Source organism: Thermobia domestica, chromosome 3 (genome assembly GCF_964235325.1).
Source record: "Thermobia domestica chromosome 3, izTheDome1.hap1.1, whole genome shotgun sequence".
Lineage (NCBI taxonomy): Eukaryota > Metazoa > Arthropoda > Insecta > Zygentoma > Lepismatidae > Thermobia > Thermobia domestica.
In genome coordinates, this window is record NC_137456.1 from 20,455,387 (window position 1) to 20,469,134 (window position 13,748).

Below are 13,748 nucleotides of genomic sequence, written 5' to 3' on the forward strand. Positions count from 1 at the left end.
AATAAATGCTAATTTCAAATTTCAGTAGTTGTTGTTGCAATTTCTGTAAGAAAAAAGTGCTGTTGTTACATTTTAATTTATTGAATTAATATTACTTTAGTTTCTATCATTAAAGAAGAGAGATGTTTCATTTATCTATGAATAGCAATATATTATCGAAAATTGACAAGTATTTAGAACGTCACGGGATTAGAAGTGTTAAAAAGAGAAAGGTTGTAAAAGCGTATAAATTTCTGAAAAGTGTAAATGAGGCTAAACTGTGGAAACAACTGGAAAACGTAGTGAATACTTATAAGGAGGTCGTTGCAAAGAATGAAGTAGTTACTATTCGTTATGAAAAATTTGTTTCTTTGGATGGGGAGAGGCGTATTCGTTTTTTGATACACTACGGTAAGTACAAGATTTCTATCACGTTAAAGATTTACCATTTATTTATTTATTTATTTATTTATTTATTTATTGTTCATCTTGTTCTCTTCTTCTCTCCCCCCCTCCATTTTTCTCTTCGTTGCTGCTAAAACGTGGGAACTATTGCTGGCCTGTGTTGCCACGTTATCTCTTCCATAGACATGTTTTTTTTTTCTTCGTCTTCGTTTGTGCTATATTGTTCATCTTATTTGTTTCTTTCTTATGTTTTAGAGCTGCTTCGTGGCTAAGCCGTTAGCCTACCCGCCTTTGGCGTGGAAGACCCGGTTTCGGTTCCTGACGGGAGCTCATGTGGTTCGGATTCCACATTAGTTAGTAGGTCCCGTCTCATATGGCCTCGCTGCTGAAAGGGACGTTAAACTCAAAATCAACTCTTTTATGTGGGTTCGTTGTCATCGTAGGAACGCTCTATTCTGTCAACCGAAATGTCTTGTATTTTATCCCTAAAATTTTCAGGCATTTCAATTCTGTATAGGTTGGTGTCTAATCTTGAGATTAGAATCGCGGGACCATACTGACGTTTTATTTATTGTTCACATTTGCCTTTATGTTTAAACGGAAAATGAATTAAAACTTTCTGGATAGGATATAAATCAGTCTGTGTATGTCTTTTGTCAGAATATTTATTTTGCTTTTCGTCGGCCATCAGTAGATTCAGTTTCACTTTGTCTCTTATTTTAATTAGTTAGCCTCTTTCAAGTTCTAGTTGAGAAGTTACTTGTAAGCGCCAGTCTGAAATTGTGTATGGCTTGTCCCCTTGTAATAAAAGGAAGCTTGGTTTCTTCATCCCTGATTGTACAAATATATTTAGAGCAAATGTGACATGCGGTAATAGATATGGCCATATTTCGTGATTCTGTTGTGAACAAAGTATTTTAATGAGTTCTGTAGAATTTTGTTAGAGATTTCCACGAGGCCTATGTCTAGGTGATTATTAGCAGGACAGAATTTGAATTCAAGACTGTACGTTTTTGCTAAGTTTTGCAGTTTCTTCGCTTAGTGTAGTAGGTATTGGTCCAGATGTAACAAAAGGCGCCGGAGCGTAATATAATGTCTACGAGTAAAAATTGTTCAGTTGCATCTGTCGTAATGTTATTAACAGGTTTCGTGTCTAGATATTGAGTGTTTGTTTTTGTAGCTACCAAAACATACTTTACCTTTCCTTTTTCAGTTGGAAATGGCTCTAGGGCGTCAAATATACTTCGTTCACGTATAAGATCTACTAGGTGGTATAACAACTTTTTTTTTTTTTTTTTTTTTCTGTAGCTTTTTGAGTAGCTGACACTTGACACCTTTTGATTGTAAAAGCTATATATAACTTCTTGTTTGGCATATAATACTTGTTGAGAATAGTCGTGTATGTTTTGCTAAAGCCAGAATGAGGTGCTAACAAATGTTTGTAAATGAAATCAAACCATTGACCTACTAAACTTTTTGGTATACACAAGAGATGAAGTAGTCCTAATTCTGGACGTTTTTTGCGTACGATAAAGCAAGTTGTCTTTTAAGCAGAAATATTTGGCAGCTCTTGGTAGAATTTTTTTTTTTTTTTTTTTGGTAGGTTTTTCCCCTTCTAAAACTGCAATTATATTGGCGTATGAGTTATTCTTGCGTTAATTCTGACTTATACAGTGTCAGTCAAAGTGGGTTAGAAATTGACTAGGAAATAGAGTTTATGGTGGGCTCATTTGAGAGCTTTTAAGTGACCCCATGACACAACAATAGAACTTGCAAGAATAATCAGAAAATTTTATTCAGGTCACTCTATCTGTAAGCAGATTGATGAGTAAACATAAAATGAAAACACCCAAGTGAGCATAATTCTTTATCATAATAGACATTAAAAATATAAATAGGAGGTCTAATTACTTATGTAAGATCCATAAAGCTTTGTTTATCTCATTTGTCTTATGAGAAAGGAAGACCATACTATGCTTGAAATAATGGTATTTATTAAGTCTTAAACTTTTTGAATATTTACGATGAGGCAGCCTTATTAACAAAAGACAATATTACATTATCACAATAGTTACTGAAAATTTCATCCGTAATCATTTAAAACAGTTTACGATCTGGCAACGGTAACTAAAGTTAAATTAAAGAAAGCTTAAGAATGGCGGTATAAAGACAACGAGACTTTAAGATGAGAGCGGCTTGCGAAAACAACATTCTCAATTTACTAAGATAAGAGCATTTTCCGTTCATATAAATTTACTTTCTGTAATATCTTATACGGGGTGATTCTTCATAGGGTTTACAACTTCAGTCAGTTATAATTTTTTATTGGAACCACATACAGACTTGGTTTATATGTCATTATACTGCAAAACACTTAAAGTTTTGGTGACAAGTCCATTATGGCTCGATGTGTGCACCTGCGGTCATCCTGGACACATCCCAACGAAAGTTGATTTCCTGCCAAACAGTAGCCAGCATTTCGGAGGTAACGTCCACGATGGCTGTTGTGATGCGATGTTTCAAGTTCATTAACATTATCAGGTAGGGGAGGGGTGTACATCTTATCTTTCACAAACCCCCCACAGAAAGAAGTCAAGTGGCGTGTACTATGGAAACCGTGGCGGCCAGGCAATTGGTCCACAAAACTCTCCCTAACTGCTTTTACCACATCGTCAATCATAGGTGAGCGCCCTGGTGCCTTTGTGTGTCGCACGGAACAACCTGTTTCAACAAATGTCTGGTGCCATATGTACACTGTTGGTCTGCTGAGTGGTTCCTTTCCGTATTGTGTGCGAAGTTTACGCTGTACACTCGTTGCTGACTTCGTTTCTTCAAACCAAAACACGCACTTAGCTCTTTCCGCACCAGTGAAAGTATCCATTTTCATCGACTGACCGGTGGCGCCACATGTGGTCAACTCCGCAACTACTTACTACGTGAGTCAAACTTGAAGTATTTTTCAGTATAATGACATATAAACCAAGTCTGTATGTAGTTCCAATAAAGAAACCAAGTCTGTATGTAGTTCCAATAAAGAAACCAAGTCTGTATGTAGTTCCAATAAAGAATTATAACTGACTGAAGTTGTGAACTCTATAAAGAATCACCCTGTATTTCCTATCTCAGCCTTTCTAAACTGAAGGTAGCAGTTACCGAAGTTTCAGCAACAGAAGTGTTCACTTCGATCCTTTGAATGCGGAATGGCGGAATGCGACACACATCCTGAACGAGCCAGTCCTAATTAGGATACAGATGGGTTTCCAATGTCAATCAGCAGTGGGTTCGGGAGTTATGGGCCTGTAAAGTTAACATAGGAATCAAGAGGAAATACGGCATCTAGGCATTTCTTTGACTTCTCTTTCTGCTAACGTTATGTAATATACTACATAGAAACCATTCTGTCTATGAAACACGAGAGCAGATGGAAGATAATCATTCAGACAGACAACAAGACTGTTTTTGGTTTAAATCAAATTATTGTTATTGAAGGCACGTTGGAAACATTTACAAAGAACAGTCGATGTGCAGATCGAGAAACAGAGCATGAGAAGCATAGAAAGTTCCTCACAATGTGCGCACTTGACAAAAGCTAACTCATTACATATGGAACATGTGTCACTGTCTCTTGAGTCCAAACTTAATCGTGAGGGGAAATCCACATTCCCGCTGCTTTGTCCAAGTAACCAGCTTTGTAGAAAGCGTACTGAATCCAGTTCCTGAACCTGGCAGCTCTGAACTGATAGATGGTGAACGACTGTAATACCAGAAATCGGGCACGATACCAGATATTCACATCACTCATCAACACCAGTGTGCCACTTACGTAGCGGATAGTGACTTGTACTGCCTGAAGAAGTGCATATCCAATGGTTGAGTCTTCTCTGTATATCCTCCAGGAATCAGCCTTCTCTTGAAATCAACATCTGCGGGTTTAAGGTTATTTTTATGTCCTCGTATGTCTTTTTGCTTTGTCGTTTGCATATGCTGCCGAAGGTAACTGCTATACATATTCCAGCCAAGTTCTTGGGATCACTCTGGGGCATGCAGATTCTTGCGTCTTCGTCCACAACGTTACACTATATTCAGGTTAGCAAAAAAAGACGTCAAGGAAATGCCTAGAAGTTGTATTTCCTAAGGATACGTGTCGCATTCCGCCGTTCTGGATTCAAAGGAGCGTAGTGTTACTGATAGGTTTATACTATTTATGTATTATTACTGACTTTTACATTTGTAGTTTCTTTAGACGCTATGCACGATTTTTAATTTTCTTTTGCTAGGATACTGAATTTGCTGCAGCAGCACTACTGGCAACGCAGAAGTTGATGCAGGCGAATTCCGTAGATTTCCAAAGTCAAGAAACTACGTCGAAGAACAGTTGGAATATAGTGGATTCATCAGTGCAGAGTAATAGTAAGATCATTAACTCATGTTTTTAGTACGTGTTTTATTGTTATTTTAAAAGTGTAGTACTTCAAGAAAAGAGTCCACAAACAGATATTCTTCAATTGAAAAGGAATTGAATTAGCGGAATTACTCAAAATCTCTGCGTTTTGAAATCTTTTGATATATTTTTAAGTGTTATCTTGCTCTTTCTTTATGTATGAAAATAAAGAAAATATTCAGTTAACGTATATTCTCATTGTATCCAAAAAGTTTATTAATTATTCCCATTAATTACGACCCTCTCTGGGGCCTTAGTAATATCTCTAGTTGGTCGTGTTATCTCACTTTCTCATCTTGGAAGAGAATTCTCCTGAAATACTTGAACACAAGATCACCCGGGAGCACTTTTATTTGTAGTATTACAGTTGATCTTCGAATTTCAACTATAGAAATTTGTTCTTGAGCCATTGTTAGGGTTTCGACAAGCAGGGTTGACAAAAAACATGGTTTTTATATTTTTTTTTAAAAAAAAAACTGTTTTTTGTTTTAAACCAGTTTTTTAATAATTTGCTCTATATATTCATATATATGGACAGAAATAAGTTTGTTTCACCTTGATGTTATTATCCAACAGGGTTATGCTGGAAGAGGTCACATAAGCTTAAAGCGGAATAAAAACCGCTTCTCTAGTTACATCTAAGAGAAATTGTCTTCCATTTGAACCCTGAACCAGGACTAATTGGCGACAAATGCGATACGTCTGCCGACTCACTCTCGAAGGAATCCTGATAAAAATACGTTCTACTGATCTTGACATGCTTCTTAATATAACTGTCAAGAGTCATTTCAGAAGGACAGAAAGATAAACAGTTGCACAAGTGCAACCATTATACAGAATTACATATGAACAATTTCAAAGTACTACGGAATACAGAAGCACTAATTTAGTTCAAGTTAGTTAACAACGACTTTTATTGGTCCAAATTAAAGAAATACAACGACTTAATTTGCATATCAGTAAGAAAAGTGAACAAAGATACGAATTATTTGAGTCCACTTTGGCTCATACGCGCCTTTGGCGTGGGAGGCCCGGGTTCGATTCCCGGCGGGAGCTCATGTGGTTCGGATTCCACGTTAATCAGTAGGTCCACGTCTCATATAGCCTCGCTGCTGAACGGGACGTTAAACTCAACTCAACTCAACTCAACTCCACTTTGGCTCAGACTCATTTATACATAAATAGATACCAAAGATAATTCTCATTTCACTAAATGCCTCTCGTGGGGTCTGTATGACGCCCCTCCACACACACACACACAGACAAGTACGGCATTTCGATATATTTTATCAATAGTAAACATTGAAACGAAACAATATTTAGAATTTTTCTTTGATTGCAATTACATAACAATAACAACTACAAAAAAATCACAAAACAAACATTTATAAACTTATAAAATAGTTGCTTTTGTAGTATAATCTTTTTGAGTAATAAATGGGGAATTTAGGTCTGAATATAATACGAATAATATACGGGAGTGAAACGTGATAACCCACAAATGTGTGTTCATCAAGATTTTACAAACACTTACACTTTTACGAACATTTTTCGTTTTTTGGTTTAAGCCAGTTGGTTTTTGTGGGGGGGAAAAAAAACAGCTGGTGTAAACCATGGTTTAATCCACCTTGGTTTAAACCAGCCAACCCTGCTTACAAGCGATTGATAAAAGTATGTTGTGCGGTTCCCAGTGATATATCATGAGTCATAGTAACAAATAGAATACTTTCACACTTCTCCACATTCAACTTGTCAAACTGAATAAATAAATAAATAAATAAAAATCTGTGGAATATCAATGTCGATTGCAAGCAATGATTATATTTAGAAAGAAATATAAGTAGAAAGCTAGTACTCGCCGCAAATCGAAGTATTTCTTTAAGTAGCGTTTTCGAAAATCCCTGTTTCCATCTTCAGCTTAAAACAGTTTGAAGTGAATTTAAAACATGGAAAAGAAATATGAATGAGTAAAAGGTTAAAAATAAAATAAAATATATGAAGCAGGTGGCTGGCTTCTTGTCAAAACAAAAGTCAGTCACTAAGTCACTTCCCTTGTATTCCTTTTTATTGTAATTGTGTGTGTGTGTGTACGTAAATATAATATTGTGTCATTGTTTATTAAAGCTATCTTATTCTAAATTTAATTTTTAGATTTTCCATGCGAACATGAAAGTTTGAAAAACAGTTCTTTTGGTTTATGATTTTAAGTTGTATTGTAAGTAGTTTGTCAGTTGTATGCACACTTTCCAATGAATGTCTAGACCAGCCATGTGCAACAGCCTAACCGTGTCTTCCGGCCCGCTGGTCAGTTATTGAAAAGAATAATTATTATAATTTTTCTTTTTACAAAACCTTTAAAGAGTGAATTGGAAATTTTTTGCATCGATCACACAGTGCGAAACCTGGTAACGCCCTGAAGACAAGCGCTTGGCAAGCGCAGGTACTTGGGGGAAATTTCCTTCGGTATAAGGATTGACAGATGTACCGACAAAGTTCTAAATACATTATTCTGCTCCTCTATAGTGAGTAAATATTTTGGTTACCAGTATAACAGTTGTTTCGTGTTATTGTGATGTCAATTACGATGAACATGTTCCCCCATCATTTAATACTATACTATTCAATTGTCGTAAAAATGATGTACCTACAGTGAGGCCCGCGACTCCATTTAGTGCTCTGTGATTGTCCCGCCCACTGTCCAAGTTGCACACCCCTGGTCTAGACATAGAAAGGATCTCATCAAATGTATTCGCTGATAGAACTTCTTCCCTTGCAGAAAGATGAATATTAAAATCCGATAGAGCATGTTCAAAATGTCACCATCATTGCTCCACCCGATATTTTCATTCAAATAACATTCAACTGATGATGATGTAGGGGACACGGTGGCTCAGTGGTGGAGCGGTTATTTCTGGTGCGTCGAGTTTCTGGTTAGATCCCCGACCGAGTCAGTTTGTGATGGACAACATCTTGTCCGTGGATTTTCTTGGGCACTCTAGTTTCCTCCCGCTTTCTCATTCCATCAGTTCTTCCAACATCATTCTTGGGGGGTGCGGTAGCTCAATGGTAGAGCGTTCACCTCCAGTGCTTGGGGTCCCTGGTTCGATCCCAGCTCGCGCCGTGTGGACTTTGTGGTGGACAAACACCGTGCTCGTGGGTTTTCTAGGGGTTCTCCCACTTTCTTCATTTCACCATTTCATTCATTTCTCATCATCACCGTCTCCTTTAGCCTAACCGGCATAATCGTGGGACGTTAAACTTAAAGATTTCTGACCACTACAGATGTTTTTTAATACACTTTCTGTCTCATGGAATATTTTCATAAATTATGTTAGTCATAGGTGATTCGTTGAACGTCAGGGTAATAAAAGGGTTTAAGTCCTCGACCATTTCGCATAGTTAAACCGCAGCTATCAGAACGACTTCAGTGTGTTCCTCTTTGATCTGCAGAGAGAGATGATGATGATGAAGATCCATTAGGACACCCTGTAGAGCTGTCTATGCATTTTGTTGATAACAATGTTTTTCCTTTCTGTTCTTTCAACAGGCGAAATGAAACAAGCTATACTTGCTTTGCTATCACGTAAAGAAGAACTTGAGGCCCACAATCGATCTCTGAGAAGTTTATTGGACCAAGAGCAGGACTTGAACTCAGGTCTTAAAGCAGAAATAGAAGAGCAACGAAAACATTTCCAAGAGAAAGTAGAGAGGCTTGAAGCTAGGATTCAGGCATTAACACGGTCAGTATTTTCTTGTTGTGTATTTGGAGTATATACTAGTAAATTTCGAAGAATAAACGCTACAATAGAGTAAAACGGAAAAAGAAAAAAATAATATCAGTTATATTAGTGTTGAATTTAGACATTCCCAAGGGGTCCAAGGGGTAGGACGAGTTCCAAAAATAAGGGATATCACCATTGTTATTGTGTGCTCTGTGTTAAAATATATTTTCTCAGGGCTAAAAGCTGTCTTTCCTGAGCAAACCTAAATGCAACACTGGTTATATCAGGAAGATAGAGGATTTATTAATCCTTTGAACTAAAAATAAGTGTGGATACAGAACCACTATACCATTTCCTAGATTAGTTTTGTTGCTGTAGATCTAAAACTTGAGCTCTTTCAATCTTGTTTTACTAACAGTGAAGATGGGTAAAAATGACTCGAAAATGATTTAGCGTGTTGCTTATAATGTTAATTTAGCATTCAGTTTTGTATGACTGAAAGTGTGATGTAGTGTTTTCCAGTTAATCATTTTTTTAAATACTATTTTAAGATTTGAAATTTTGTTTTTGTTTCACATTCTCATTAATTTGAACATGCATGCTAAAAGGAGTTCGTAATTCTGCTTTTCTGTATATGCATGCCTTTTTGAGTTACACTATATATGCAAGTTATCTAATAGTATGTACTAGAACCATTATTAAATGTACAGTAGAAATTTTAAAAAAAAGTTTCGATACGTTTCGAATGAAATAGTCAGTTAAGAGTTCCCTTCTTAAAAATAATAGCATTTCTCTTATTTTTGCATTTTTTTAAGTATGAGGAGCAGTCATTAAATAATGAGGCAGAGAATATTGCACAAAAACTATGGTGTCTAGAAACATGAAGATGAACCAGAAATGTAGTTGATGCTGTTACGAAAACGATGTTCACGCGTTTACTTGCTAGATTGCGTTATGTGTCGTGCAAGGGTTGAGGAAACAATAATAATCGGGCAGCAGTGTGTCCATTTCATTTCATGTTTTAAGGTTAGTTTAAAGGGACAAGTTTTGACGATAGATGCCACTACAGTCTTCGTCTCTCTAGTGTATTTTTTATCTTTCACGAAAATTCACGATTTTTCTTACAAATTTCAACCTACAAAACTTCAATTTTTTAGAGAAGGAACTTCATAACCTATCGAAGACAACAGTCCGTGCCGATTTTTTATTTAGAATTTTCTTCATTGTTGAAATGGCTTGATTGTTGGAATGGATATCCAGACTTTTAAGAATGGAACTGTTTCAACAATGAAGAAAATTTTGAATAAAAAATCGCCACAGATTGTTGCCTTTCATAGGTTATGAAGTTCCTTCTCTAAAAATTTGAAGGCTCTAGGTTGCAATTTTTAAAAGAAATTGTAAATTTTCATGAAAGTTAAAAAATACATTAGAGATATACAAAGACTATAGTGACATCTATCGCCAAAACTTGTCCCTTTAAATCATCCTTAAAGCAACGCGTAATGGAAGCATCGACAAAGGAGCAGCGGTCTGTGGCTCGGTTTTTGACAGGAATGTCTAGGAGGGCATGAAATCCGTCGTCCAATAGAAAGGATTTATACGGAGTACTGTATGTTACTGTCAAGAGTTCAGGAATGGAACAAGCGCTGTCGCGAAGTACGAATGTTGTCACTCGGGGATGACAAGCGGAGCGGAAAACCAAAGCTTGTCACAGACCAGAATGTTCAGAAGTTCAAGTGGGTAGTCCTGCGCCATCCTTCCTATGGTCCGTATCTGTCTCCATGTCTTTCACATCTTCTTTGAGCTCAGGAAAGCTCTGCGGACACACTGGTTTGAAACGGACGCAGAAGTCCAGGAGTGCGTGCACAGGTGGTTCGAAGAACAGCCAAAGGAAAATGAAATGGAATCTGTAAGTTTTACGTCCTACGGTTATGTCGGCTAGGCTAAAGGAGACTGTGCTGCTGAGAAATGAATGAAATGGTGAAATGAAGAAAGTGAGAGAACCCCGAGAAAACCCACACACAGTGTTTATCCACCACAAAGCTCCCTTGGTGGAAGCAGCAGCCAAAGGAGTTTCACGAGCATGGCATTGTGCGATTGGTGTCACAGTGGGATAAATGCCTCAACACTTTTGAAGTAAGTGTAAAACATTCTCTGTGATTTCCTCTGCCCCGTCATTTATTGACTGCTCCTCATAATAATAATAATTTTAAAAAAACACCTAAATCAGTTCATTCGATGTAATCATTTTTTAAATTGTAAATTCATTGTGCAGAATTTCAACTCTTGAATTAATAAACATCAGTATTAATTTGCATGTTGTTTTAAATTTTTATTACAGATTCCCAAATTCTTACTTAAATTTATTGGTAACATATGTAATTTAAAACAAGAAGTGTGTAATTTAAACATAACGGGCAAACAAAATGTTAATCGTTTTCAATTTGTTGGATATAGAGAGAACGAGTTATTGAAACATCAACTAAGAAAATACGTTGGAGCAGTTCAAATGTTGAAGCGAGATGGAAGCCAAGCTCATGAAGCTCTTGCCAAACTGGAAGCGTCGCAGCCAAAGAGTGGAGAAAATCAGTATCCTGATTACCATCATGAAGCCATGGAATACGAGAAGAAACTCATTCAGGTAATATATATTTTAATCAATTAACCGTTACATACACAAAAAGAAACTGGTTATTGCTGTTATTTAATTAACATTAGAAATTTGACAATAATAAGATTTCTTCAAAAATATAATTCTAATATTACAAAACAAAATATATGGTTTCTTAATTGAACTATCTAAAAATATTTCTTTTCTTTTTTAAAGTTACTTATATTTTTCTAATTTGTTAACATGGTTAATATACGTTGCTGTTATTTGTATATAAATTTACATAAACTGTAACAGGAGTATATTGTCCCACTCCTTCCAGCAGACTTTCCAGTGACCATTTACCGTGCGAACCTGATGTTGAGAGCAGGCCCGTGCTGGCCCACCGGGACACCGGGACGTGTCCCGGTGCGCCCTCCTAAATATCATAGTATAAACGAAGGTACAAGTTTTTAGTAATAAATTCTTACAGTTTTACTGGTAAAGAACCCGTGAAAGGTGCAGTGCGCCCTTTACATTAGGCGCCCTTGCGAGAACACATCAAAGATGAACGATTTTATTTACTCTTCTGTTTAGCACAGTTTTGTACAATAAATACATACAGTTACTGTTGGTAAAGAACCTGTGAAAGGTACAGTGCGCCCTTTACATAAGGCGCCCTACGAAACATCACATTATAGATAAGTGGTTTTAGTTATCCTCTATACCAGCTTTGTATAGCCAATTCAAATACTGACTGGTAGTACAGAACCTGTGAAGAATACAAGGCGCCCTTTACATAAGATGCCCTGCGAAATATCACATTATATATTTTTTATTTTATTCTTCTGTATTTCAGTTCTGTATTATAAATTCATACAGTTGTTATTGGCAGAGAACAAATAAAGAGTATAATCACTTATAAAATATTGTAAAGTTATGTAGCTATAAAACGAAACAATGTGATACTTCAATAATAGTTCGGATAGTCAAACGTACGATGCATTTATGTAATACTACACTGATACTAGTCTCTAATTTACGACTTTTATGGCATCGAAACTTTCACAGTCTTAATATGCATCCATATATCCGAACATATTGAGTCTTCCTGCGTGTTTTAAAACTGTTCGGATAATCAGTACCTATTTATTTCTGAAATATAGTTATATTAATTTCCGTAAAATGTAGTTTCCTTGTCACCACTGCACGGCGCGTCCTCAGGTTGTGGATCGAGGAAAAGGCCTCTGGGATATAGAGGTTAGCTGCGAATATACTGAATAAGCAGTCGCGGACAAACAAAGGCTGATCCTCCAACTTGGGGATTTGGTGTGGGGCTAACAACCTCATCCTGTATATATATATATATATATATATATATATATATATATATATATATATATATATATATAAATGTTCAGATAAGTTCGCAGAATCCTCGGATCAGAACTGATAACTTGGCACAAACTCAGCAAAGTAAAATAGACATGAGATTTGGAACATGGAGTATAAGAAGTCTCTATAGAGCAGGCGCGTTAAAATTTATAAAGAATGATTTTAGAAATAGAGGATGGACCTAGTGTGATATCAGGGAGTTAGATGAGAAGGACATGGAGTAGTCAAGTCAGGAAATTTTACGTTCTTTTACGGGGAACAAGTTAAAAATTACCAACCAGGAACAGGGTTTTTCACAAACGAATACGTAATATCAGCAATTGCATGGGTTGAATTTGTTAATGATAGATTTTCTTTTACTTCTCTTAAGGGTCTGTGGTGTAATATTATTGTTTTAAATGCACATGCCCCAACAGAAAATAAGGATGTCGATAAAAACAATACAGTTTTTACGAAAGAATAAAACGGGTATTTATCATTTCGTGCAATACCATATGAAAATTCTGTTAGGCGGTTTCAATGCGAAGGTAGGACGAGAGGGTATTTTCAAACAGATTATAGGGAATAAATGTTTGCATAAGGAAGGCTGTGACAACGGCGTTAGATTCGTGAACTTTGCAACATCCAGAAACATCGTGAAGATTACAAAATTCCAACATCACAACATTCATAAATATACTTCGACTTCATCAGATGGAAAAACACATAACCAAACTGATCATGTTTTACTAGACAGAAGAAAACAGTCTAACACAACTGATGTTCGGTCGTTCAGAGGAGTTGATTGTGATAGTAAGTGAGAGACTATCGTTGAATAAAGGAAATATTCAATATCTGAAAACGGAGCGGTTTAATTTTTTACAAAATAGAGGAGAGTCAGGTGAGAGGAGAGCCAGAGAGTGTCGAATAGATTCTCGATTTTAGAAGGTTCGGAGTACACTAGTGTTCGGGATACTTGGTTGAAATTAGAGCTAACATTAAAATTTCAGCAAAAGAAATATTGGGCCACGCAGAAATACGTAGGAACAAACCGTGGTTCGACCAGGAATGCATTAAACTAGCAGAGAAGAGAAAACAGGCAAAATTACGCTGGCTACAAAATCCGAATTAAATAACTACATAAAATTTCATGTCATCTGGCGGAAAACTTCCAAAACTTTTAGAACAAAGAAACGCGACTTTTGAAAGTTAAAATTAATTAACTTGAAGATAATAG

At 36.3% G+C, this 13,748-nt stretch overlaps 1 protein-coding gene across 2 annotated transcripts in view; it reads left to right on the top strand.

Annotated features, from left to right (window-relative positions):
- Nucleotides 1-13,748, top strand: part of LOC145680223 (sorting nexin-29-like) — an 84,571-nt gene that overhangs the window by 39,565 nt on the left and 31,258 nt on the right. For both annotated transcript variants that reach the window (XM_081750541.1, XM_081750540.1), the window contains exons 8-10: nt 4,662-4,794; nt 8,373-8,565; nt 11,005-11,188. In XM_081750541.1, the coding sequence (XP_081606667.1) occupies nt 4,662-4,794; nt 8,373-8,565; nt 11,005-11,188 (510 nt within the window). The remainder of the gene's footprint in view (nt 1-4,661; nt 4,795-8,372; nt 8,566-11,004; nt 11,189-13,748) is intronic.